Source organism: Malurus melanocephalus, unplaced genomic scaffold (assembly GCF_030028575.1).
Source record: "Malurus melanocephalus ecotype Western Australia unplaced genomic scaffold, MMel_1.1 scaffold_2, whole genome shotgun sequence".
In the NCBI taxonomy this organism is placed as follows: Eukaryota; Metazoa; Chordata; class Aves; order Passeriformes; family Maluridae; genus Malurus; species Malurus melanocephalus.
The window spans coordinates 9,073,818-9,100,291 of record NW_026623234.1 but is presented as its reverse complement, the minus strand read 5'-3'; the positions used below and the strand labels follow the sequence as shown (position 1 = coordinate 9,100,291).

The 26,474-nt window shown below is 37.6% G+C and overlaps 2 protein-coding genes across 2 annotated transcripts in view; one reads left to right on the top strand and one right to left on the bottom strand.

Moving 5' to 3' along the window:
• The window catches only part of PALS1 (protein associated with LIN7 1, MAGUK p55 family member), a 28,976-nt gene extending 13,036 nt beyond the window's left edge, over window positions 1-15,940 (top strand). The window contains exons 3-13 of the mRNA XM_057367489.1: window positions 41-118; window positions 808-954; window positions 1,590-1,751; window positions 4,780-4,857; window positions 5,632-5,815; window positions 6,884-6,955; window positions 7,470-7,541; window positions 8,265-8,432; window positions 9,200-9,402; window positions 10,742-10,852; window positions 12,850-15,940. Of these exons, the coding sequence (XP_057223472.1) occupies window positions 41-118; window positions 808-954; window positions 1,590-1,751; window positions 4,780-4,857; window positions 5,632-5,815; window positions 6,884-6,955; window positions 7,470-7,541; window positions 8,265-8,432; window positions 9,200-9,402; window positions 10,742-10,852; window positions 12,850-13,026 (1,452 nt within the window). The 3' untranslated portion in view covers window positions 13,027-15,940. The remainder of the gene's footprint in view (window positions 1-40; window positions 119-807; window positions 955-1,589; window positions 1,752-4,779; window positions 4,858-5,631; window positions 5,816-6,883; window positions 6,956-7,469; window positions 7,542-8,264; window positions 8,433-9,199; window positions 9,403-10,741; window positions 10,853-12,849) is intronic.
• A 433-nt stretch (window positions 15,941-16,373) lies between these two features.
• ATP6V1D (ATPase H+ transporting V1 subunit D) lies at window positions 16,374-26,379 on the bottom strand. The gene is made up of 9 exons (XM_057367502.1): window positions 26,223-26,379; window positions 23,601-23,718; window positions 22,375-22,454; window positions 20,875-20,942; window positions 20,178-20,222; window positions 19,661-19,764; window positions 19,187-19,253; window positions 17,822-17,900; window positions 16,374-17,231 (listed from the first exon to the last, which is right to left on the bottom strand). Exons 1-9 carry the CDS (start codon window positions 26,261-26,263, stop codon window positions 17,090-17,092), a joined length of 744 nt encoding a protein of 247 aa, XP_057223485.1. The 5' UTR covers window positions 26,264-26,379; the 3' UTR covers window positions 16,374-17,089.
• Between the last annotated feature and the right edge of the window lie 95 nt (window positions 26,380-26,474).

Sequence of the window (26,474 nt, the reverse complement as noted above, 5' to 3'; positions counted from 1 at the left end):
CTGGCTAGATTAAGAGTTTTACTACTTGATTTCTTTTTAGGTGCAGAGTGTTTTGAAACCCAGCCACCATAAGGATGGACAGGAACTTAATGCTTTGYTGAATGCCCCTCACATGCAGGTAAAACAAAATGAAACTTCTAATGTAATGGATCTATTTCTTGATGCTGTTTTCATTGTAATTATTTTTGCCTTGGGCTGACTGGGCAAGGATGAATTTTATTCCTCAACCCTCATTTTTCTAGGATGAGGAATTTGCAGTTTCCAGAAACTATTGGAACTTCTCTATGAAGTGTAGTGCATGATTGCATTCAGCCCTTGCTATAGTCTATATGTATTACAGGGTAGTTTGCACATAAATAATGTAGCAGTAGGTCAGTGGGAGCTGGGCAACACATGAGCTGCTTTGCTCATCTGTGTTTTTATCTTTGGCAGTTGTTTCATACTTACCACAGGRTGAATGAAAGAAATTTTGTCTTTGGGTTGATGAGGTAAAAGCAGTTTTCACTGCAAAACTCATGTCTGAGTGTGCAGTCCCATACATAGTAAAACAACATCAGGTTGTTTTAGTATGGATAAGATAGAAGTACAACCATAGTTRTGTTGAATATTGCTTTTTTATTATTTTGCAGTCTGAAAGTTTTGAAAAAGAGTAGGTGCTACACAGCTGTGATAAATGACTTTTTATTGCTTGAGTCAGCTTGCAATAACCTGCAGAGACTATTGAAATTGCAGGATTTCATGTACTATTTTGTATGCATGTATGTATGGGCTATTTTCTGTAACTGAGCTGATTCTGTTTAACACTAGGCACTCTTACTGGCTCATGATAAGGTTGCAGAGCAAGAAATGCAACCAGAGCCTATGACAGATGAAAAAATTTATGAGAATGTTGGCGTGTACGGAGGGGAGACGGTTAAAATAGTTCGCATTGAGAAAGCTCGGGATATTCCATTGGTAAGTACTGGTGCTTACTCAGTTATTTGTAAAGGAAGTAGCCCTTCTGTCCTTTCCAGGTTGCCGTGAAATGTTTGGAATTCAAATGCAAAGGTAATGTTTAACTTGTAAACACTCTCCCTCCCTCTAAAATGAGAAATGGTCATAGATAGTAAACTTTTATTTAACTTGAATTGGGCAGTAGCCATACGACCATGTAAAATCTTTACAACTTCCTTCAACTTGGGTTTTGACAGATGTCCTTGGCAAGAGTCATTATCCCAAGCTTGCTGCAAGGGAGCTTAAATCCTTGTGCCAGCCAGGTGTAGGGTTTTTTTTGTTGTCTGGTTTCTGGTTTTGGGGTTTTTTTTAGCAGTCATCATCTGCTATTTGCATCTTTCAAATAAAAGTTTCCTTAGGACTCTGTTTTTCAAAAAAGAATGGCTCTTATTGTGTGGAGCAATTAAATTCTTCAGTCTAGGGTACGTTGAAGGAGTTAAGCAGTGGTTTTTTTGAGCTGGAACATTGTGTGTATGCATCCAAGCTTTTACTTGCATTTTCTTTCAGCATAGTTTCTCCACTGRCTTGGAATTTATACAATAGATGGCTTTGAGTTTCATACATGTAATAAATTCAGAATGTCTCCTACTACACAGGGTGCTACTGTTCGCAATGAAATGGATTCTGTTATCATTAGTCGAATAGTCAAAGGAGGTGCTGCAGAGAAGAGTGGGCTGTTACATGAAGGGGATGAAGTTCTGGAGATCAATGGCATTGAGATCCGTGGAAAAGATGTTAATGAAGTTTTTGACTTGCTGGTGAGTTGGAACACTTCTTGTTTCTTCTGCAATAAATACTCATTTCATAAGTTTGAAGCCTGTTGACTCTGCTTGTTACTTGCATTTAGCCTCAAAAGTATTTTCATTCTGGTAGCTGGGGTTCATATGTTGAAGGCCATTTCCAGTTTTTTTTCTGATGTATTGGCAAGCTTAATGGCAGTTATCTGCAAAAATGAAGCCTACAAATGTGGAAGAGTCGAGCTGTTGTCTTTAGATTTGCTTCTAATGATTTCTGAAAAAAACTGTTAGGCTCTGAAAAGCCATAATTTTCATCTTTGTCTCTGGTTGAGTCCACAATTAATAAATGTGTTACTGGTTTAGAGGTAATTTTTTTTCATAGCCRCTTACATGATGCTGTGTTTTAGGYTGGATTTAGACTGAAACAATGTTGATAATGCACGTGTTTTAGCTGTTCCTGAGCAGTCCTTACACAGTGTCAAGGCCTTCTCTTGCTCACTGTCTCCTGCCTGCAAGTAGGCTGGGGTGAGCAAGAGGTTGAGAGGGGACACAGCTGGGACAGCTGACCCGAATTGACCACAGTGATGTGTCTTGCCATGTCATGTCAGGCTAAGCAGTAAAAACTGGGAGGTTAGTGCTTGCATTTGCATCACTTGTCTGGTGGGGAGTTTTCCCCTTCAGTTATTAAGCTGTCGTTATCTCAACCCATGAGATATTTTTTCTTGCAATTGCTCTTCCAGTTCCCTCCCCCATACTGCTGGGAGAGAGAAGTGAATTGGGAACTGGTGCTTAAATTGCTGGCCAGACTTAAACCACCACAAAGTGTATCACACAGGACCCATATGTGACTACACTTGTTACTTTTCCCCTCCTGATGTCTAGCATTTACTTGCATAGATGTCTAGCATTTACTTGCATAGATGTTTTCTTGTTTATTACACCATTCATGACAAAATTATACTTTAAATTAAACTTTAAAAGCAGCTAGGCAAGATATCCATCAGGAATTAGTAAAGGCAGAGATACTCACTGTCCAAAAGGCCCTATGAGACAGTGTCAGAAGCTGGCAATTACCACCAGTATTTTCTGTTGTCCAATTGCATTTCTTTCATGCTTTTCACTGGTACTTGCTTTGGATCAGTGTCCAACACGCGTGAAAACAAATGAAAATAGTATTTTTTTAGAGGTTAATGTATAACTTTGGCACAAAACATTGGGAATACCAACTAGCACTTGTCTAGTAGGAGTTTTGGGGAGAAGAGAGGAGAATTAKATATTTAGTAAATCTTCAAATTACTTAGATTTATGCTCTAGAGACAAATCAGAATCAGGACAAAGACTTAAGTTTCTACTGTAGTCTATGTACTGTAGGGAGGATAGGCAGCAATGTCTGTACATGAAGTTGTCCTATGGTGCAGTAAGACACTGAGTTATAATGGAAAATTTCCATCTTTAGTTGGACTTCTTTTCTGAAATATGCTGATAAAATTTTTTATCTATTTCATACAATGACATCAAGTGGAAGGAAGTAGAGGCAGAAATGCGTGAGGTTTGGGTGTTTTTGTTTTACTGTTTTAAAATGGATTAGAAAGATTCTTAGAGTTCTCTGAAAAGCCTTCAATGTCCATGGTTTTTCTGGATCAGAACTATCTGAGATTTGTCATACTTTCTAATTGTCACCATTGCCATCTGTATTTTTTTAAAAGCCATATTTAGCTAATTCCTGTGCTTCAGAAAAGAGTGTTTTGTAGGTGAATAACAGGTAGTTCAAGTCTGGCAGTTTARTTCTCTGCAGAAGCTTATTCTGCTCCTGAGCAGCTCCTGCAATCTAGGGTTAAAAAAACAAAAGATTTAAAGCCACAATACATTAACATAAGAAAAAACTACATGCTAAAAATTAGATGAACACAACTTTGTGGATGTTTAAAATACATGTTTTAATGCAATTAATTTAAAATCATAMTTTTAATTCTTTGAATGTTGTTATTTGTATTTTGTAATGTGGAAACGAAGTTCTAAAATGCTTCAGACCCCCCCAAAACACTTCTAACAAGCACTGGAGAAGGAAATTACTGTCCTCCTTAGTTTTGCCTCACTACTTGCTACTTAAGCTCTAATAAACTCCACGTGACTTTTGGCTTAGACTGTTCACATGATCACTGTGAGATTATATACATTCCTCATGGAGCTATGTATGCTGACTGAAAATCATGGACTTTCCTTTCTTGCAGCCTCATCATGTTATGTACAAGTTACATTTACTTTATTTAGGCATTGGTTCTGAATTTTTTGATCTACATGCATTCTGTTCTGTTTTATGCAGGATACATTGTTGTATTATGCTTCCTAGAATGGTGTATAGGAAATGAAACATCTGTAAACCTTGTCACAGGCTTACACTTGCACTTTATAGAGATTTTTTATGTGTGCAAACACATTTTGCATATGAAAATATGTAAACATAGAAGAATTCTTTGAAGACATTTATTATGTTCTATGCTCTTAGCAAGGTTGACTACAGTGTTGGTATTGAACACTTCACATATGCAGGATTTGAGTATGCTATATTTTTAAACAGTGTTTTGTATTCTTTAATAATGTTAATGGCATGAAATCATAGAAATGTTTACATTTGAGAACACTGTTCCGTTTAAGAAATTCTGGAAAAATAATTTTTTTTGTGTATTTTTTTTCCAGTGTAGACTCACTTGTTGGTATTTTTGAGCAGAACAAGAGGATATCATTATCTGTTTCTCCTAAGTCTCTGCTTGACACAATGGCAGCTGCTCCATTTCAGAGAGAAATAGTTTATATTCAACAATGCTATGCTTTTAAAATCCAAGTATCAACACTGARCTTTCTTAGTGTGACTGAATCCCTTTGTCTGTATCTCTATTATATRTTTTAAAGCAGCTAAGAGGTAGATGGTGTGCTGTTAGGAACAACTTTTAATGGGAATTTTTAAAGCATATTCTAAAATATTTATTAAAATTCTTGACCTTAAGCCGTATTTTGATACTGTGTTTGAAGAGTCTATTTTTCCTCTCAGGCYGATATGCATGGCACTCTGACCTTTGTATTGATTCCCAGTCAGCAGAGCAAGCCACCTCCTGCGAAGGAGACAGTGGTAAGTAGCTCTRCGGGTGTTCTTGTCCTTGGTGATACATGCTTAGTTTTACCAGTAGCATGTAAAAAGTTCTTCTGCAGGTCGTTACATTGTGGAATGAATCCAAAACGTAGCCATTTAAATTGATTGTAATTGTTACCAGACTAACACCTGAAGTAACTGTTGAAAATTGTAAATGATCTTAAACTGAAGTTCTTAGTATGATTTTATCTCAGTGTGTGAAATAATAAGAAATTGTAAAGGTAGAATTTCTGTGGTTTTAAGCCTCTTATTTGACTTTATATTATGTTTTTTAAAAAATTGGATTGTTGAAACATGCCAATATGCTTTGTGAAGAAAAGACAATTTTAACAGTTTAAAAAAAGAATGCTYGGACATTTATGATCGGTGACAAATAACTTTACAAGTGAAACTTCACTTAAAGCCCAGCTAATGGGTTTCAGTCTATGTATTTATTAAGTACTTTAGCCAATCAAAATACCTCTGATACTTTTTAAATGCAGAGAACTTAACTCAGTAGCTCGGAGAGGGTGTTGTCTCCTATAATGGTGAGGAAATTGCATATTAAATCCAAGCCATTACGTCCAAGCTAGTATACCTGTGACTTCCATTGCTAACCTAATGATTCCATTTGAGTACTCCTGTATGCCAGAGATGAAGTTTACATTTATTAGAAGCTTGGAGTTTTTATATGYTGTAACTCCAATCACAGGAAGACTTTTTCAGAAGTCACTGGGGTGTTTTTCTTCTGTTTTTACATTTGATCTCCTACAGATACACGTGAAAGCACATTTTGACTACGATCCCTCTGATGACCCTTAYGTCCCTTGCCGAGAATTAGGCCTGTCTTTTCAAAAAGGAGACATACTCCATGTGATCAGTCAAGAAGATCCAAACTGGTGGCAGGCTTACAGAGATGGAGATGAAGATAATCAGCCATTGGCAGGTCTTATCCCTGGTATGTAAAGCTCTAGCAAAGCTTGGTAGTTAGTAGTTACTGCCACGGGAGCAATACTCAGGTTTTCAAAGACTTGTATACCCTTAAATATGCATTGCCTGAAATATATCTGTGACTTGGAACCACTTGCAGCAGAGCCTGCAGTTGGTTATGTCATTCACTTAAAAGTTGACCATTTAGAGGCCATCCSTGTGTATAGAGATAACTGCAGAGTAAAGCTGCTGCTTTCACTGCACCTTTCAGCAGCTGCTCTGCTCTTGCTTTATTCCTCCACCATGGGGACTCTGTGGATTCAGGGTTCCCTCTGCCGGCTGCAACGAAGATGTGGGACTGCAGCCTACTTGCTCTCTGGAGATCCAGCTTTGAGGTTTCTTACCTTTTCCAAGTAAACTACTTGATACAGTACCTTTCTTGTGGTAACTTCAGCATGTCTTCACTTAACAAAGGGCTTCAGTTACTTGTGACWATCACACTTCGTTTCTCGCTGTAGGATGCCTTTGGGTAACAGGGTTTTCAGATCATAATTTTTGCATTGCAGTATGTATTGCAGCCTAGTTCGTTGAAGATCTGCTGCTCTGTTAAACATAGTGAGCAAAAGACTTYTCAAATTCCATAGAATATCATACTGTAACTTTATGATGCTTGAAAAAGTTGAGAAAAACACTGATTTAAATATAGGCTAATCTTTTTTAAACTGAAGTTCAAAATATTTAARTAGAACACATTTGATGTACAAAAATAATTAGAAAACCGCATCACTATAGTGGGGAAATTTAGTCTTTCCAATAGTTTAACTTTTCCAGGCGAAACTGTCCAGGATAGTACAAGTGGTCTGCAAATCTCTTTTGATGAATACATATTTTTAAGCAATAAACCAATTTTGCAGCAATTTTGGTTTCTCTTTCAAAATTTTAATTTCTCTTTTAAAATTTCTTTTGTATGTTATATTCTGCTAGAACCTTCAGAGATGTAAAAGCTTAGGAAAAGTAAAATGAGTAAGTAATTACAAAATGCATGGAAGGGGTTTCTAAATATTAATGACTCTTGTGCTTTTTTTAATGCATCAAGGAAAAAGTTTTCAGCAGCAAAGAGAAGCAATGAAGCAAACCATAGAAGAAGACAAGGAGCCTGAAAAGTCAGGTGGGATATATGCTTTCCAAGTAAAAAAAAAAAYCTTTTATAGAGGTGTTAATTAGCTTCATACAGAACCTTGTCATTGTGAAGTTGTAGAAAGTTCTGCTGTTGCAGGTTTTTTTTTTTCGGTTTTTTGTTTTTTGTTTTTTTTGGGTTTTTTTTTGTAATACAAGCGGGATAATTCTTTGTAATTCTTCATATAAATAAGTCTGAATTTAACACTTTGTTGTATAAATCACATGGAGTTTTTATAACTATGTGTGATGTAATTAGGATGATGTAGAGGAATGATGAAAGGATGATGGAAAGCCCCTTTTTTCATAAAGAATTTTATCTGCCATGTTTTGGTTGAAGTTCTTGACATTTGCTTAATACACCAGACCATTGTAACCAACAAAAGGATACTATGCCTTTTCAAAACTGCAGAATAAAATCTTCACTTTAAAGATCCAGAAGGTGGTGGAGTAAGAAGCTTTTTGCTGTACGGGTGTTTGATTGTCGTAATTTTTATTTTGGTCAGGAAAACTCTGGTGCGCGAAGAAAAACAAAAAGAAACGGAAAAAGGTTTTATACAATGCAAATAAAAATGATGGTAAGGAACAACTTTTTGCACAATATGTGTAGTTATAAACTACTATAAAAGATTTTGCAAATAGCCTTAAGAAAAGAATGCTAAAATTCAGGGTATGATGTTAGAAATACTAGCAGTAAGTCCTGTGTGAGTGCAATACTGTGTTGTAGCATTTAGAGAAAGATGTAAAAGAAGTGACAGGATTTGTGGGGTCTTTTAGTATCTTTATAAAGACCAGGTGATAGGGATAAAAAACAGATAGCTTTGTAGGCATAGAAGTACTCATAATTTTACATTAGCGAACCAATTTATTATGGTTTTCTAATGTCATCTCACTCTGCATAATTAAATTCCATTAATAGAAACTTCCTTCACAGAGGTTTTGTACGCTATTTATGCTATGCTCTTACAAAAGTACTTTGGGATTGGGATGGTGGTTGCTGTCGTCGAGTAAAAGTATTATTCTTGGACTAGAAACTTGTTCTTTGGCAAAAGAATTGTTTCTTGTGTTTATGCTACTAGTTAAATGAGGAGTACTAAGTGGAAACATACTTTTTTCCCAAGAAAGGGGAAAAAATTCTCATCTTACTGGACACATGATGATCTTTGGGCCTCTGTTGCTTTGGTGACTCAGACTTAGATGCTGGGCAGAGTCAGGATGCCTGAAACTTGATCCTGCATGATAGGCAATAGATGGAACTGGCAGTAAAGTATGTTGTGACTGTTTTATTGTTCTCTCTCAAGATTATGACAATGAGGAAATTTTGACCTATGAGGAAATGTCACTGTACCATCAGCCAGCAAATAGGAAACGCCCCATTGTTCTGATCGGCCCCCAGAACTGCGGCCAGAATGAGCTGCGGCAGAGACTTATGAATAACGAAATGGATCGCTTTGCCTCCGCGGTGCCCCGTAAGTGTGRTGGGCAGATAGGATTCCTTATTCTAAACCTTGTCTGCAGACAAATCCTATTGTGCTGGAAATAGTAATTAGGAGCTTGGGGGTTTGGGGCAGGATATATTTGGCAGGAGCTCTTGAAAAAATGACAAAAAAAATGATCTTGTGTGTGGCAAAAAATAGCTTTGGGAAGTTAATGCAAATCCAGTGTTACAAGCACAATGTTATAGAGGCGTTTAAAGACATGTATCTATATCAGTTTGAATGAAATTGGAGTGAGTTACAGAAGTTCGAAAAAGAAGTCGGTATATTGGGCAAAAAATTTTTAACTGAATGTCCTGCATAAATTTTAATTTAGATTGCTTTAGTACCCTTCCAAACCACTTCTATTTTAGTGAATATTATATTTTTAATATCGAATGTATCCTAGATTATATTTACAAACAACTTAGCACTATATATTTGTTGGAAAATATAGTGGCTGTTTTCATATTCAGAAMACGATTGCATGGTTCAAACTATTCCTTTCACGGTTTACTATTTTCTTCCTCTACGTAATGTAMAAGAGACCTGTAAATTAAGTTTGACAGCTTAATCTGTCTATGGACATTTATTGTAGAAAATRAAACAAACTGATTTCTTGGATATTTCCTATGCGGGTTGTTGGGGGGTGGGGTGGTTTGCATGGTTAGCAATATGTCTGCTAAGAGAAATAGTCCTCCTTTTCTTCAGTTCTGCATGTGTAGCACTGTCTCAATTTCTTTTTTGTGTCTTGTTTGTAGATACTACTCGGAGTAGGCGAGAGACTGAAGCAGCTGGCAGGGATTACCATTTCATCTCCAGACAGGCATTTGAGAGTGACATAGCTGCAGGGAAGTTCATTGAATATGGAGAGTTTGAGAAGAACCTCTATGGTACGAGCATAGACTCCGTGCGGCAAGTCATCAACTCGGGCAARATATGCCTTTTAAATCTTCATACCCAGGTACAGCAAAGCTCTTCCCTGTCATGTTTTAATTGCAGAAGCTACTGTGAATATCTACAGAGCTCTATCTGGTTTATAAGAGGAGTGTATTTTCAAGATCTATATTTGTATTTATGCCAAGTTTTCTTTCACTGATACTCAGTTGACTCTATTCAGTTCCTTGTTTGCAAATGTATGCATCTTTATCTGTGCTGCAGGTGACAGAGACCTTAGTTTTCACCAGCTTTAAGTATCTGGAAACAATCTGAATTAAAATAAGATTTGTGTCTCTCCATCTTCCAATCACTCACTCGGTGATCTCTGAGGTTATGGAAGATGGAGAGAAAATGGTTTGCRATTATACTTGGAAAGTGCAGTTTCCAGATCCAGTTCTGGATTAAAGTGCATCACATCAATGGTATTGACAAGAAGTTTAACTGTGACCTTTTGGTCACAAAGAGAGAAACTGTGCTTGCATACCTCAATTTGGAAATTCAGTCAAACGTGGAAAGAGGCAGAGTCCTGGAACACAGCCCATTTTCTGATACACGTGATATGTATGAGGTCTGCTGCTGTTGTAGATGCTGTGAAAGAAGCCCTAAAACAGCCACATCAGTAAAGTCTGGTAGTATTGAAGCTATAATTAGTCATCAATCAGTCATTAGCAGTTGGGACCATGTGATACTACTTTACTAGCATAGCTCGTGGGTATTGCAAAGCATGTCATGAGATGAAAATTCATGACTCTTAAAAAATTAAATGATCTAATTCTGTGGCTATAGAAATTTATCTCAGAGACAAGTTTTTTGTCCCAAGACAGACAGAAAGGGAGTCTTTTGGAAAAATCAGACAACAGTTTGGTYCTTTTCATTTCCTGTCTCTCAACATAATGTAACCTGACAAAAAATGCTACAAATACAGTAACAGTGCATCTGATACCTTCTATTTTAATATTCAAAACAGAAAAGGCTAAACTGTAGTTTTTCAAGTAAACTGTAATATTTAAAGACTCTTCTCTCTGTTCAAAGCTGATACCTTTCCTTGGCAATTGCTTCAGTGTAGCTGACCTTTTTATTGCWTTTGGAGACCAGAAGATCTATTTCTTCAGCTTAGTTATGAAAAATATTCTTGAACAAAATATTTCAGTTTCATGAAGCTGAAAAACATTGTAATAAAAATTTCATAGGAGATGGTGTTTGAACTCCAAATACGGTTAGAGTTAATTACATCACTGTTAATATATTGTGCAGTTGTTGTGTTAGAAGAGTGTATTATCAATTATAGCATGTCAATAATGCATCACTAAATGTCCTTTTCCTGGGTGGAGCTGTTAAATATTTAATAAATCCTATTTTTGCAGTCACTGAAAACACTACGTAACTCTGACTTGAAGCCATATATTATATTTGTTGCACCACCTTCACAAGAGAGACTACGTGCTTTATTGGCCAAAGAAGGGAAAAACCCAAAGGTAAGGTGTCTTACACTTCTGAAACCATGCTGGTTTCCTTTCTTTGGAATTGGGAGATGTTACAAACAACACATGTACAGTAATGGTACTGGCAATCACCACTGCAGTGAACCAGTGTAGCTGTGCTCCGGGTTGGTAGGCAGACCATGGTAAGGAGGATTTTGCCCAGTGGGATGTGAGAGGTATTAGACAAGGGAATGYCCTGCTAGTTCAGTTATCCTGAGGCAAAGTGTCTTTTCATCAGGGTCCCTGCATTTGGGTACAAAAACATGATCTTCTGTTTCAAAACTGTGGAAAACCCCACAGTCTTGTCCTCAAGTAAACCTGGTAGTAATTCTTTAAAGCAAAGGGTAACTGGCCTTCCATTTGAGAACTTACCTGCCCTTAGAAAATCATTTATTTGAAAATCAAAACCTCTTCAGATAAAATTATTTTAATGCTTTATCCTGTGGAATCACTTTTCATTTTTAACCTGATTCATGTCCAAGATCTGATGGTTTAGTTACTCAGAAGTTAATTCTGCAGGATGGAATTGAAAGCCATAGAATGAACCAGGTGATCTGAAACCTCAGAGAAGTTCTGTATCAGGCTGTGAGATACCAATCGCTTATTGTTCAGGTAATGGAAATAGGTTCAGCAGCAGCTTTGTAACTGAAAAAAAGCTGCAGTGATTGGTGGGAGCCCTTTGTCCCCACAGTGTCTTCAAAGCACTAATTGAGTATAATGCAGTTCATACTAAGGAAAAACAGTCTTAGCAGCATAACTCCAGGTTCTTCCAGACATGGCTGTCAATCAGGAATCATAACTTGCTGGGTTGCTTTGCTCTCCTTGTTTCATRGAAGGGTGATTTAGATCTTGCATACAAGTAATAAAGTCCATTGAAGTCTAAATGTTAAAACAGAGGAATTTTTCTTTTTTTCCTTTCTTCCCTCTGCCCCCAAGTCAAATTATGATTATAGTCTTTAAATGGGGATGTTTCCCCCTTCATGTTTATGCAATGAAGGAAACTTTATTTTATATAAATATTGTATCTTATGTATGTTTTGGATTTTTATTGCAGTGGTCAAGGAATCCATTTGCAAATAAAAAGAATGCATGGTGTTGTACTGTGGCTGCTTCCTTTCTGATTAATTGTATTGCAGCTGTATTTCTTTCAGTTGGGTACATGCTGCTGACTAATTGCCTGTTAAGGAAAAGGGTATTTCTTGCATGTATGCCCTTATGTTGCTCTGATTTTATCAAGACTGTGTGACTAAAAAAAAAATCCTGAAGGCCTGAAGTCCCTTTTGAAATATCCTTCGAAAATTAACTCAAAAATTATACCTAAATATTTCTTTATAAAATACAAAAATAAGTTGCAGAAGAGAAAAATAAACACACTTTTAGAATCTAAGTGTAAGCAAAATTCTGAAATCAAAACATTTCTACTTCTGCCGTTGTATCATTTATCTATACTGCAATATTCTTGCTATTGACATATTCCCTTCCAGCTCCCAAATGGTGTTTTCCACTTTTCTGTAGTGTTACTCACCTGAGTTAGGGTGATTTGGTGAGCTTAAATGTRTAACTCTTGCTGTGGCTCTCACTGCTGTGTACTGAACTACTGTCACCAGTGACAGCTGTCTCCTTCAGCTGTTTGGTGTTAGTGCAAGYGGAATGTTTGTCTTGTTCTGCACCATTCAGACTTTGTCTCACACCATCTCTRCCAGTCTCCTTCACTGAGATCAATGTTGTGCAGTGAGCAGTGCTAGATCTTCCTCATTTTTTTCAACCTGGGGCAGTTATTTACTCTTTGCCACTCGTAGCCAATCAGTCAGSATTGTCTTGAATGCCCTTAGCTTTCAGCTCTGGATCACAGTTGAGTGTTTCTATAAACTTTGCAATAGCCAATAGCAACACCATAAAGAGTTGGTGTAAAAAAACAGTCGTTCCCTTTCCCTACTGTTACTGTGGGGGAGAGGCTTACACCTACACTAACTCTGTGTTTCTGATTGCAGCCAGAAGAGCTGAGAGAAATCATAGAGAAGACAAGAGAGATGGAGCAGAACAATGGCCACTACTTCGATACAGCAATTGTGAATTCTGATCTTGATAAGGCATATCAAGAGTTACTTCGGTTAATAAATAAGCTTGACACAGAACCCCAATGGGTGCCCTCCACCTGGCTACGATGAGAGCAATTCCAAGGGACAAATGGACTTTAATCTAGTTACCTTTCCAAGCAGATCACATGTAGGTCTGCCCAATTCTAGTATAAATGCATGTGAACTYTAGACCTCAGTGGCTGCATCCTTTGCCAGTGAAATTGCGTATTACTGGAAAATACGCTGATCAGCTTGTGAGCCAGTTTARCTGATCTAAAGATTGTACACGTTTTCTCTCTCTGTGGTCTAGAAATGGAGACCATGTCAATACTAAATTCTAAAGCTTTAGATAGATTTTTTTCTAGCAACTACTTTTATACATAAATCCACCTTTTTTAACTTAGAATCACCCATATGACAAAGATTTTAAGTGTGTTTGTGTGTGTATATATAGTCCATGCTGTCACATAGTTATAAATATTAATGTTATTTAACACTTAACTTAATGACTTTGTGGGACATGATGCTAGTTCAGGAGCATAATTCTACAGATCATTGGGCAGAGAAATAAACTACACATGAAAAATATCAATGAGAAACCTCTCCTGTTCAAAAACTACACAGAATGAAGATGCTGCTCTGGTCTGGAGCTGCCCTGTGAGGCTTGAGTTAATATTTTAATTCTCAAAACATTCCACTTTCTAATAGCACTGAAATTGGAWAATGTGTATAATGTAAATATTTCAATCCTTGTGTCTTTTTAGTCAGACTTTTAAAATCAGTTTTGACTGCACAGTAATTTTAGGTCCAAAGATGACTATTATATTGAACTTTTAGATGTGATATTTTTATGGTATTTTCTTTAAAACATACTGATTGATTGGAGCCGCTGTTTTTCACAGATTGGTAGTGATAGAAAGGCAGAGGTTATATTTTTGTGAAAATATATAGTTATAAGACATGCTGCGTGAAAGTCAACTAAAATTCTCATGTTTTATAACCAAATACTGACTAATACAGACTGATRCGCTGAACATTGGAAGACAGTGGGRTTTTTTAATCTCTGCAAATGGTTCATGTTGTGGCTGTTGGACTAATGGACAACTAACTGGAATTAAAATAGCTGAATGTAGCTACTGTATTATGAGTATTGTAATTCACTAGCCAACATATTGTCCTGCATTTGCTCAGTACTGCAGTGAAAATATGTGTAAAACACTGGTAACTGACTGAGAAATCACAAGAAAGGGGAATATTTTTTAATGGTTAAAACAAAAAACTTGAAAMAAGGGAACAAAAGGCAAGGTCTGTGTCCTAATGCATCTGCAAAGATGGGAACATCCCTGCATCCTSAAATGATTCTGGCTATGAAGGTTTAACTACTATGGCTGTGCATCTGCAGAAGGGCTCTTGTTGCTCACACTAAATGAATAGTAGTATCTTGGCTGGTTTGGGTTTGAGTAGCACAAAGAACCTTAACTGTGAATATCTCTTTTAGCCATAACGTCTCTTTGTTCTTGCAGGTAAAACACTGGAGTTAYGTCAATGTGTAGTTCACTCCTGTCTAATGTTGAAGGATGTAAAAGTAGTTAATGTTTTCCACTCTTGTCTTGCATATGTTCTTTCTTAAAATGTTAATGGAACAAATTCACGCCCGTAGTTAGAGAACTCAAAGTAGAGAGCAGATATAAAGAAATGATCGATTAATTGTCCTATGTACTGAACTAATAATCAGTACATTTTTGTATTGAAAATTGAAGTATAGAGTGCATTCCTGTCTTCTTGTAAAGCAAAATTATTTGCTGGTTTAATTAACATTGAGGGCTGAAAAGCAATTACCCGATTAGTGGGGATAAGTAATGACCCTTCAGAAAGAAAATGGGGTGGAAACGTGAATATCTTTAATTCGAGTCAGTGTTAGAAATAATACTGTGCTACTGTTGGCCTAAGGGCTGGATATTCAAAATAATGGCTTTTTGCCTCACATTGCAGGCATGTTCTCAGTTTCATCCATAGTTCATGACAACTACAGTGTTCAGGTATATTGAAAAACTGTATTGATTCTACCCTTTTTAAAGAAAGATGTTAGGCTTTTTGGTATTGGAAGTTTCTGGGCAAGAAGGTAGAAAGCAGTAAGTAACATGTTGAGTAAGGTTAGCCTAGCGCAGCTATATAGGTGCTGTCCAAATTCTGCCAGTCACAATCAGCTCAAGGTGGTTCCTCAACCCTTKTAGGTATTAAGTGTTCATAGGCAGCATGTCTCAGTAAATCATGCCATTAATTGTACTTCACTCATGTTTGTTTCCCCAGTTTTTCTGAAATGGTGTACAGAATCTCGTTTTTATACAAATGAGCTTTTGAAYGTAGACTTAAAGCATGTTGCTTGAAGTTCAGCTCTACTCCCTTAATTCCCAAGGCACACAGAACTCACTGACATCCCTAGAGAGGTGCTATGATAACTTATAACCAGTGTTAGCTTTGTCTCCTGCTGAAAGGAATGGCTTGAGCAGCACTGAAATATGTACCCAGCATCTGCTGCTAGCTTGGACCTGGAACTATCTCATRTAAGAATTTTTTCCGTCTTGTCTAATGAAGAATGTGTGCTAGTTCCCTCAAGAATAAAACAAAATACATAGACTTCACTGGTAAAACTCCTCAACCTTATCACAGGTTTTATAGTGGGCTGTATCAGACTGAAATGAGCGTATCTGCATTTTTACCACTCCAGATTTAATTAAAAATAAATGTTAGCCGAATTGCATAAAAGGATTTTTGAATGTAATTGTGACTTTTGAAAATATTACATGGGGGTTCCATGCCTTAAATAATTAAGGTAACTTTACTGAGAACTGTGGTTAGCTCCACCTTGTACTTTTAYACATGTATCTGCACTCTGTATTTTGAGACATCATGAACTGCACACTAATGTAAAAATGTAAAATATTTCTAGATTTAAAATAAATCACTGTATAATTTTACTTCTTCTAGTGGATCTTAGGAGTCTTCTTTCTGACATTTTGTATGAAACATCCTGTGAYCCATCAGTGCTCTACAGGATGTTCTGTGCACCTTCTGACACCATCCATCCTGTGAGAGTCAAAGCAGGTCTGCATAGCAAAATGATCCTGTACTTGTCTTTAGGAAAACGGCCCTTCAAACTGAGCAGAGTTTAGTGACAGTCACTCCTGGACTCCACTCATCAGCCTTGGACATGAGAATCACAGGAAGGATAGACTGCTGTACATTCAACCCTGCTTTGCTTGYCAGCCTACTGATGCAATGAGGTTTTGCAGCACATGTAGCTGGGTAGTTGTTTCTATCTGTTTCTGGCAGGAGGGAACCACTTCTCCATGGTTTCTCATTTAAAGCAGTGAAGATGAAGTAAATACGGGCACARGCTGTAGGAGATGTGCTCAGTGTGGTTTCCACATCGGGGGTAGGAGGTGAAGCAGAAGTTTTATTTTGAAATCAACACAACAGGCTTTGAAAACTGCCATCTTCTAGCAACTTGAGCCAGACACCAGGTATTTCAACAGTTAAAATTTACACTTGTTTCTAGCACAGACAGTACACGGGTTGGCAGAAACTCTAATTAAAACCATAGATATTTTAGGCCAGTGGTAACAATCGTGCAGTGAAAATATATCACAGAAGATTGTGGATTTCATGAACAGGTTAGAAAACGAGAGTTTCCTTTACAGGCATGACTTCAGCTGTGCCAATACTGGCTTTAAGCAACTTGAACATTAATACTTCAGCAGTAAAAAACATCACAAGCATCTCMCTCCCTAAGTAACATTTTTCTCTGCTTGTACTAGGAAGGGGAGCAATTAGATGAATCTGACTGGGCAAATCCAGAGCCATCCTTCAAAAAAAATACAGCTATCAACAAACAGCTATCATTCCTAAGTTAAGAAATAGGCTGAACATGGAATAGAAAGCATCTAACCCATTTCTGCTTTTCCTCYTGTGCTGTAGTCAAGTTCCCTGATTTCTAATCTCCCAGGAGAAATCCACAATCCTTTCAACTCGAGACTTGGACACCAAATGAGAAGCCATGTAAGTATCTTGGAGGCAACATGTCTTGATTTATATTGAAACTGAACATTCTGTATTTTGGGTCCCCTGCTCCATATACAACAGCTGTGCAGGGTTACTCAAAGAGAAGGTCTTCATCCTTCTCTTCTGCTAAGAGATTGGCTGGCTCAGTTTCCCCACCAGCAGCCCTCCGCAGCTCCCGTTCTTGATCAGATTTTTCTTTCAATACTTTTTTCTTTTCCTGGATCTTTTTTAGCCTGTGAAGAGAAATACAGCTTTATCTGTGAAGCAAATATGTTTTCATTAAACAGGCTAGGAGCTAAGATGCCATAAAACTTGGATTTGATAAAGATGTCTGGAAAAGYTCCCCAGGAAACAAAAATTCTGTAACAGCAAATTTGGCAAAATGGCATAAATAGAAGGCTTTTATTGCTAGCTGCTGCAATTGAAAAACTTATCCAAACTATAAATTATATTCTTGACCCTAAACACTTCATTATATGACTCTGCTTGTCTTTAATCAAGTTTGTTCCTCTTTCATTCATTTCAGGTTTTACATTTTTGTTTCAGGTAGACCAGAACACTGACTTTATTGGCAGAGGTGTCCTTGAAGCACAAAACCTCAATGCACTATATCAAATTACTCCCTCTGGAATGGAAGGGGTTMATTTATAACTTTCAGACAAGTAATTGCTGAGCTCAGTGCCCAGCTCTGGAAACTCAATGTGCAGTGAGAATGGGGTCATGTTTAACAATGTTCACTGCCAGATTTGGTGAATAGTTCTCATAATTCCCTTCTGAGGAATTGTCCTTTAGGAAGAGACCAGTCTAGTCTTTTGATATTTACCTGTAAAATTCCTCTCGTTCCCGTTCATCCAGTTCTGTGATGATATAAGAAAGAGTACGCTCAATCCTGGGAATAATCACTAAAAAAAATAGAAATAAGGAAGTGATTGTGGCTACTGTTATATTCGCCAAGAAGTTATCTAATGTAGTGCACAGATATCGTTTCAAGTCCATCTAGTGATTCTTTTGGSTAGGCAAAATTTATGTCTTTCGTGGAAGATGAACAAGTACACAATTTTTTTTTAATCCTGAGAAGTGGGCAAAATTTGAATTAAAACTATGTTCTTCCATCACGCTGTTTCAGAGACTTCTGTTCAATACAGCACCTTCACTCAGAATTATCTCTGTTTAAAAAGACCATCATGAAAACAAATATTCAAATATAACACTATATCAAGGGAAAAGATAACACACAAAACACAGTTTTAACACCAAACTGGGCAAGCTCTGTGTCAGAATCATTTGTTGAAAGAAGAAACCTGTTGCCATCACTACCAAAACTATTTGGAAGGCTGCAGAGGAAAGCAGCCTTCTTCTAAGTAAGATTCTCAGTGATAAGCTGCAGTTAAGGCCTGAAAGTTCTTAGAAACTATTTGAAAAAGTACTGAGAAGGATGGTTTAGAAACATAAATGTATGCTTTCAGTCCAACATATTTTGGACTGAAATATGTTATTGTGTACATTCAAAAATGATTAAATCCAGGACATCAAAACTCAGAAAGCAACTTGAAACAATCAAAGCATCCTGGACACTGCAGCAAAAGGAATCACAGCTAATACTGTGATTGTAGTAGTACTTAAGAAATGGCAAGAAACAAATTTACAAACAAGAACAAGGATAAAGAATGCAGGTCAAAGAAAAATACCATACTGACATAAGGACTATTCCATCCACAATTAGGAAGTCACCAGCCTCTCCACTGGYCACCACAATTACAGTTTTAAAGTTTATTAGAATGATTTAAACATATAAAGTTATTTGAAGTTTATGATGCTAGCTATTGGAACATCCTAACACATAGAAACATTGTATCTTTTGCTTCTAGGCAACAGGCTTGACCAGTTAAAGTCACCAGCAGGGATTCCAAAATGTTCATGAAACTTTTGTTCTGTAGGTTCTCACTAYAATTTCCTGATTACTTTCTCATGTTTGCCTATTTTATCTTTGTGTCCTCCAGTCCATCACTCGGCTTTTAATTTTTTTTCTTTCTTGCRATAATCTTAATTGTAATGCTTTCTAGAAAGCATTCTTGAACTGATGAGAAATTCTACTAACAAGAGAGACAAGAGTGGCTTCCTTGACCCTGCTAYTCATCTTGCATGGAGACAGAAAAATGTTATGCAACCCAAATTGAAAAATACTCACCATGTTCAATTGCATTCACACGTCTGTTTGTTATTTTTATGGCTTCATCCAAAGTAATAAAGGATGTCTGATGGAATGGGATTAAATAATTAATACACAAGACAAATTCAACATTTCCATCAATTCTGTGCACAAAACCAAAAAGCACTTGAAAACCAAGTCTATAATGTAGCTTTACAAACTGTGTCCTTGATAAGATGCAGAATAGAAGCAGAACAGAAGCAGAACTTCTACTGCTGTCATTACCATGCTGAATACTGCACATTAAGGATTACAAATACCAACTCTCAAAAAAAGTTTCTTGTCAGCATTAAGGAATAAGGATTTCTCTGAAGTAGTAATATGGCTGAGAAAGGTTTGCAATTTTGTGCAGCACTGGGACTAGATTAAGCTACATCCATGTACTTATATGGTACTTCTACTTTYAGAAAAGTGAGAAACCAACGATCCTGTTCTTTTTTAACTCCCACCAACCTGTAGTGAGGCCAGTTCCACAAGCAGCTCCACAGCTTTGGCATAGTTTCTCTTCAGCTTAGCCAGCTGTTCTCCACCTCTGGCCAAGCCAGTCAGCTCATAGCCTGAAAAAAAAAATTGCTGCTATTACTACTATAGTGTTTCCTTACTAGATGAAAATGAATACTTTACAGGGATACAAACCATCAAGTGAGAAGCTAAAGCCTTTGCCTATTAACAAATTGTATTTATAGTGGTTTATGTTGTGCATGCCACTAATAACACTAAGCAGTCTCAAAATCTGGTAATATGAGACAAGTCTTCTCCTCACCTGAAGAACTCAGATTTAGGAAAGTAGAATCTATTAAGTCCCTAATAATCCCTCCATGTCACAGGACCAGGGCAAAGCATCAAAGGAAGTAAGTACCCCTATGCCTGTGATGTAAMGTGACTTACCATCAGGACATGGCAAGTACTTCTGTATGAACATGAAACAGCCGAAAGTACATACAGACAGAAAACACTGGACTGTACTTACTGTCCCCTCCTTCCTGGTAGTGCTCAAAAACGGGCAAGGTTACACCTGACAAGAGTGAACAAATATGCATGTAAGAGACATAAAGCATTATAGATTTATTAAGTAAAAGTCACTTTTACCCCGTTTGCTTCTAATTATGTAATATTTACAAAATATTCCTATACAGCTTGGAACTATTAAGTCATGATGGTCCTGACATATAATATGGAACTTCCGAATTGTGTTGAGCTCACAGAGATCAAGACCCATGGAAAATTCAGGGAAGAATTCTGTTTTATTCAGTTTTATTATGTTTCTGTTTAGTAATGTGTTCCCTTTGCTTAAGGAATATTTAATCATTCAGTCTTGATTCATCTTTCTTGTTTTCCTCATAGACAATTTTGGATAAAAAATTGTCTTTTGGGACTTAATTTCCTGAACTATTTTCCAGAAAAGCTCTATGGAAGTTATGCTTTGTCCAAAGACACAGAAATTGAACTACAGTTTACACACATTCATTTTGTTTTATGAGAGGTAAATAATCAAATACAAAAATAAGTTGTACGTGGAAAAAAAAACCTAAGAAATTACAAGCATTCTTACTGTTAGATAAGTAAGAAAAGCAGAGATACTATTTGGATACATTTCTGCCTATTTCCAGGTCTCTTCCCACAAATCCCTTATGAGCTGAAATACTCATGGCCTAGAAAAGAGTCACCTGCTACGTTGTCTTTTTTAGCTCTGATCTTGACTTGTGCTTTGTTCACATTTTGGATCACAGTGGTACTGWAAGGAAGAAAACATAGATCTTAATCAGGAAAGCTGAAGTGGTTYATTAACTCATCATTATATACAAGATGAAGAAGCAGTTATCAAATAGYAGCAAGGACCTGGAAAGTTCTGTAAGCTCAGTTCTCTAAGCACATCATTGCAGAGTCTTCAAAGCTAACATWGAAGGGTTGAAAGAAATAGGTTTTCAGCAAAGTTTGGAAAAGATGCAGAGTCTATGAAATGTAACTTTAAAAATGTCCTAGACCAAGTTTATAAAGCACAGCTAAAAAACCCAGCCAAAATCTTATCTGGCAAATTATTTTAATAACATTGAGTCTTATCAACCTGTGAGATTTCTATCATAATAAACGTGAAGGAATTGCAAGGCTTTAAATGCAAACCAAGGCCACAACATATTGTTCATTTTAGTTTCTACATATTTGTTCTTTCAGACCATTAATGAGTTTGTTCACCCACTAACTACCATATTAACAAACTTGAACTYGTACAACAATTCATCTTAAAGCATTCTAAAGTGACTTAAGGTCTTCCAAGAACAGGTCACTACAGCTAACTCCTCTGCTGAAGTCCAGTTTACCTACAGGGTGGAATCTGACTTGTTTATAGCTAAACACTGTGACTAGTTAGGACAGGAAACAGCACTATACCCAGATGAAAGGGCAAAAAGACTTTTCTTCAGCAGCACACAGATTACTACTGTGTCTGATCACTTGGCTCCTCCCCATTACTTGGTAGTACCATCAGTTAAATCTTTAACACTTCCCCAACTTTTTTCCACAAGTTGAACGAATTACACAGATTTATTAAAATAGAGTTTATTATTATTTATTACAATATTGAATGAACTACACAGATTTATTAAAATACAGTTAAAGTATCCTGCTGGAGGAAAGATATTTGTTACCCCTCTTGCATATAGCCCTCACTAGCCCTAGTGAGACAGAGGTCAGTAAGGTAGGAGATTAGAACAACTGATAAAATCCCTGTGTGACTTACTGACAGAAAAGAGCACACATCACATGTGTCCCTCAAATTCACAAGAGAGACCAAATTAACAAGGAAGACCAAAYTGACATATTGTCCAACACTCTGATATAAATTCTCCCTTCCCTACATTTTTGATTCTAAGCTGCAAAAATCAGCGCCTCCTCAAATCAAGGACTGGGACAAAAAGAAAATTTTGGCAATCTTTCCACTTTGTTTAGCTTCTAACAGAGTATATATTTTAATCATGCAAATTCTCTCTCTCCCGCGGTGATGTCTCTCAGTTTTACCTAATAGAATCCAGTTCATCCTGTCCACTGTCATCTTTTTTAAGATTAAGCATTTAAGAATTTTACTTTTTTTTCTGAAAGAGAAAATAATGATTTGTTGATATCTCTTTCCCAAGTGTAGAACATCCTCATGCAAGCCCAGAAATCCTCACCTGAAATCTCCTGCTGTGAACTTCGCCTCAGCAAGTGAAAAGGCAGCTTCTCTCATCACCTCACCCATCAGCATCTTAGTCTGTTTAAAAAAAATAAGAAGGCAGTAAATACAAGGCACACTGTTACTCATGTTCCAGGATAAATAACTAGTAGCATAAAGAGAAGATTGAAAAATTGAAGAGAGTGAGAAAGTCATACATGCATAGCTTACTCTCAAAACTGCAAATTGTAATTCCCAGGTGACTGGGAAAAAAAAGAAAGTATTTCAGCTGTTTCACGGTGTAGAACTCACAGAAACAGCAAAAGACTTGTCTTAATAATCATGAAATTCTATTACATGTGAGTTAAATCACATCAATAAAAYGGCAGTAGGAAAATACTCTTCTTTCATGCTGTACGGAATGAGACAACTAAAGTTGTTTTCCAACATACAAATGTATGCAGCTTTGTGAAGCTGCACTCTCTTCCCACTCTGTTTTTTCCCTATTTTTACAGATTTGTAGCCCTTGTAGCTAAAAAACATACTATTGAGAAACACCAGCCTTTGTGTGTTAGACAATCTATAGGAAACAATGACACAGAGTGCCAAGAGCTTGTGTACAGCATGGCTACAACACCACTGCTAACCATGGACACTGCAGCAGTTGCAGCTTAAACAGTACAACTGAACCCATCTGGTATGGCAGAACAGAACCACACATGTTAGGCTCTATTGCCTATCACAGATTTGTCATCCATATTGCAAAGGAAACTCTGTGTTTCTTCRTAAAGGAACAAGTTCCATCTGGACAAAACTTCTGCTTGCTAGTGTACTTAGTCATGCAAGACACATGACAGATCTGCAGTATCCCCTCAAGCCACATAAAGCAACAAAAATGGGACTACAGAATACGTTAATACCATTCCTAAAGTATTTGGCAGCATCAGAGCAAATTCCCTGTAATATAGAGGGGATGACAGGGAACTTGGGACACAGAAGAAAGCAGAGCCTAAGACTCTCTGAAGGAGGTGAAGAATATTAACTCTTTCAAGTTTCTGTATCATAACAGCCAAAACCCCATAATTCTACTCATGTGTCCTCAACAGTCTCACAAAAAAACAGGTTATCTTATCTTAAACAGTTGTCTTATATTCCAGCTCACCTAATGAAGAACAGGAATCCAAAACTGACAGAACARACAGATTTTAAGTAAAGTGARCCAAACAAAAATTCCAATTTACCTACCTCAATAATTTTCTTAAGGATCTGCCTGAATCGCAGTGTCAAAGCATCGGATTTCTTTTTCAAGAGGTTACGACCCGTTTGGGCTCCTTTCAAACGAGCCTTCATGATGGTCTGAGCCCTGGTAAACAGAGGAATAAAAAAAAAAAAACCATCCTGCACCATCTGAAGGGATTAGAAAAAAAATGTATGCAAAGTTTTCTGACACACAGAAAATTATGACTGAAATTATGAAGCAACTGAGAAACATCATTGCAGTAGAACAAGATTATCACTTTAGGACAGAATTTTAGACTCCCATTTAAAATAAATACAATTTATATTTATCTTCATCATCAATGAGAACCACAAGCTTATTTATTATCTGTGAAGTCAAAGCTCATGGAAAATTGGCAAGACACTTTTCAGTGCTTCCATAATAGGAAATAAGAGTTTTCATTTTTCTTCATGACTTAAAAGTACCAGAAATCAAATTACATCATGACTGTGACACTAGTATCACTTTTATTGCTATGCCATCTTCTCAAAATCAGACAACACAGCAAATTCTTCRTGTGATCATAACTGTTGATGCCATGTTGTAGTTTTACAGAGCAAGAAGATACAGCAGTTGTACATTCTGGTTTGAAGAAAGTCAGAAAGTACAAACATTCYGTATCTTCACATGCTGCATAGAAGATTTATAAGCTATTAAAGACAATCAAAAGCAGCAACATTTAAAGCGATTTTAGGGAATTAGCTGTAGCTTTGTATACCCYTTATTTCCAGTAGCACACTTACAGGTTTCTTGTATGAAATTAGGAACTGAAGAAGGATCCAAATCCTGCTTGCCTCTCTGCTCTAAAGTATATTTTAATTGGAAAAATATTTTTGGTTTAAGATAACTAGAAKAGCAGGAGCTACGCTACAAAAAGGACAAGCTGTACTAACGTAAGCTACCACTTTGTACATACAGCCACTGTGCACAAAGGACAACACTCAAGTCCTTACACGCTTCCTCTCTGACCCTGGAAAAAGTAAGTATGATCAAGATTCTGTCTGAACTGTGGAATCCATTACTGGCCACATCTACTGGCATGTGATAACACTCTTAACATCTACCAAATACATGTAACTGAAAACCATGAAAACTTTATGAATACTTATGATTAAAAAGAGACAGAGTAAAAAGAGAACTTTACTTTCCAACAAGCATGTGTCCGTCATCACCTTGAACTAACTTGTTCACTCTGTTCATCACCTGCCAGAGACTGGCTGGCCTTCTAGTTCAAGCAAGATCTCACTYGCTCTGAGAGTGGACTAAACAAAGTCTTGTTTACTCTCAAGGAGACTGAGCAGCTTCTGGAATTGAAGATATCCAACACAGAAGAGGCTCATCCAGCAAGCCACTTTATAACAATTAAAAAAAAAAAACCAAACCAACACAAAAAGCAAACCTTGTGAAATCTTCTTCTGTCAGTTAACAAAATTATTTGTTGCAGACACAGGTCACCTTTATTTTGCTATTCCAACTTACATTCTTTTGGGAACACAGCCCACATTATTGTCTATCACCTCATTTGAAACAGGGCTTGTCAATATTAAGCCTTTGTACATGACCACCCTCATGACACAGTGACACATCACCACACAAAACCAGATACTTTTTAAAAATGAAGTGCCCCTCCCTGGACACCTAAACTGAATTAAAAGAGCACTACCAAAGMGCAGAAGTGAGACCAGATGATTTAGTGTATGCAATAACTCATTTCTGTATATGCAATAGTTTATTTCTAAACTAAATTTCAAAACAGGATGTAATGTATTAATCGTCCTACATAAACTGTTACTTTATRTGTCCTGAGCTCATACAGAGTGAATAATTGTTATTTTATGTCTGAGGTTTTCTGTACTGCAAGGCATCCTTTTATTATAAAGACTATGTACAGGCATCAACCTACTTTTATTCAAGAAGATTTGAAACAGCCTTTCACCTTAAAGCAAAGTCTGTCTGTCCGGGAGGGTACTAAAAGGTACTGAACAGACAACGGTTTTATTCAATTGTTTATGTTTGTTCCAATCTTGGTAGCTTTCAAAGCATTCTCACGAGACATGTGATTTAATGACAAATAGTTTGTTGTCTGGATGTGGAAAATTACCTGACTGTCCACTATACTTGGAGCACTTCCTTATTTTTTCAACAATTTATGGCCAACCTCTCCTAAAGCAGTATCGTCTRTTGCAAAGTTAAGTGAAGCTGTAGTTCCATTTGTCCATTTTCCCTACACATACATTCTATAAACTGTTCTTTTTTAAGTAAGGTTTGCATAATCACATGATTTTAAATACCACACCGGCATCTCGGCGCCGGGTCCTGCCATGGCCCTCTGAGGGCTGACAGARCTGATCTGGAGCCTGGAAGCAGAAGCTGAAGTTAAGGACTAGCGGCCCTCAGCTGTTTAATCACAGAAMCTGGGGCTCCATTCGGCGGCGCCGCGCGTACACAACCGGCGGAACGACTCCCAGTGCCGAGCCCCGCTGAGGCGCCCTGAGCTCCCCGAGAGCCGCTGCCCCGCCGCCTCAGGCACGGCACCGAGCCCCGCGCTCCCCCCTGGGCTATCCCGACCCGTGCCGGCGGACACTCACATCCGCGAGGGAAAGATCTCGATGCGGTCCTTGGCCGACATGGCTGCGGCGGGGCGCGGGGCGGCGGGGCCGGCTCGGGCTGTCACCGCTGTCACCGGCGGGGCCCGGCCCTGATGTCGCTGCGGTGGCCGCCGCCGTCGCCGCSGTCACGTGACGTGACTCCGCCCCGCGCGAGGCGGTGCTCGCGCGAAGGGGACCGAACCCGGATGGCCGCGAGGCGTCGCGCGCGCCGCATGCGGTCACGTGATCCCC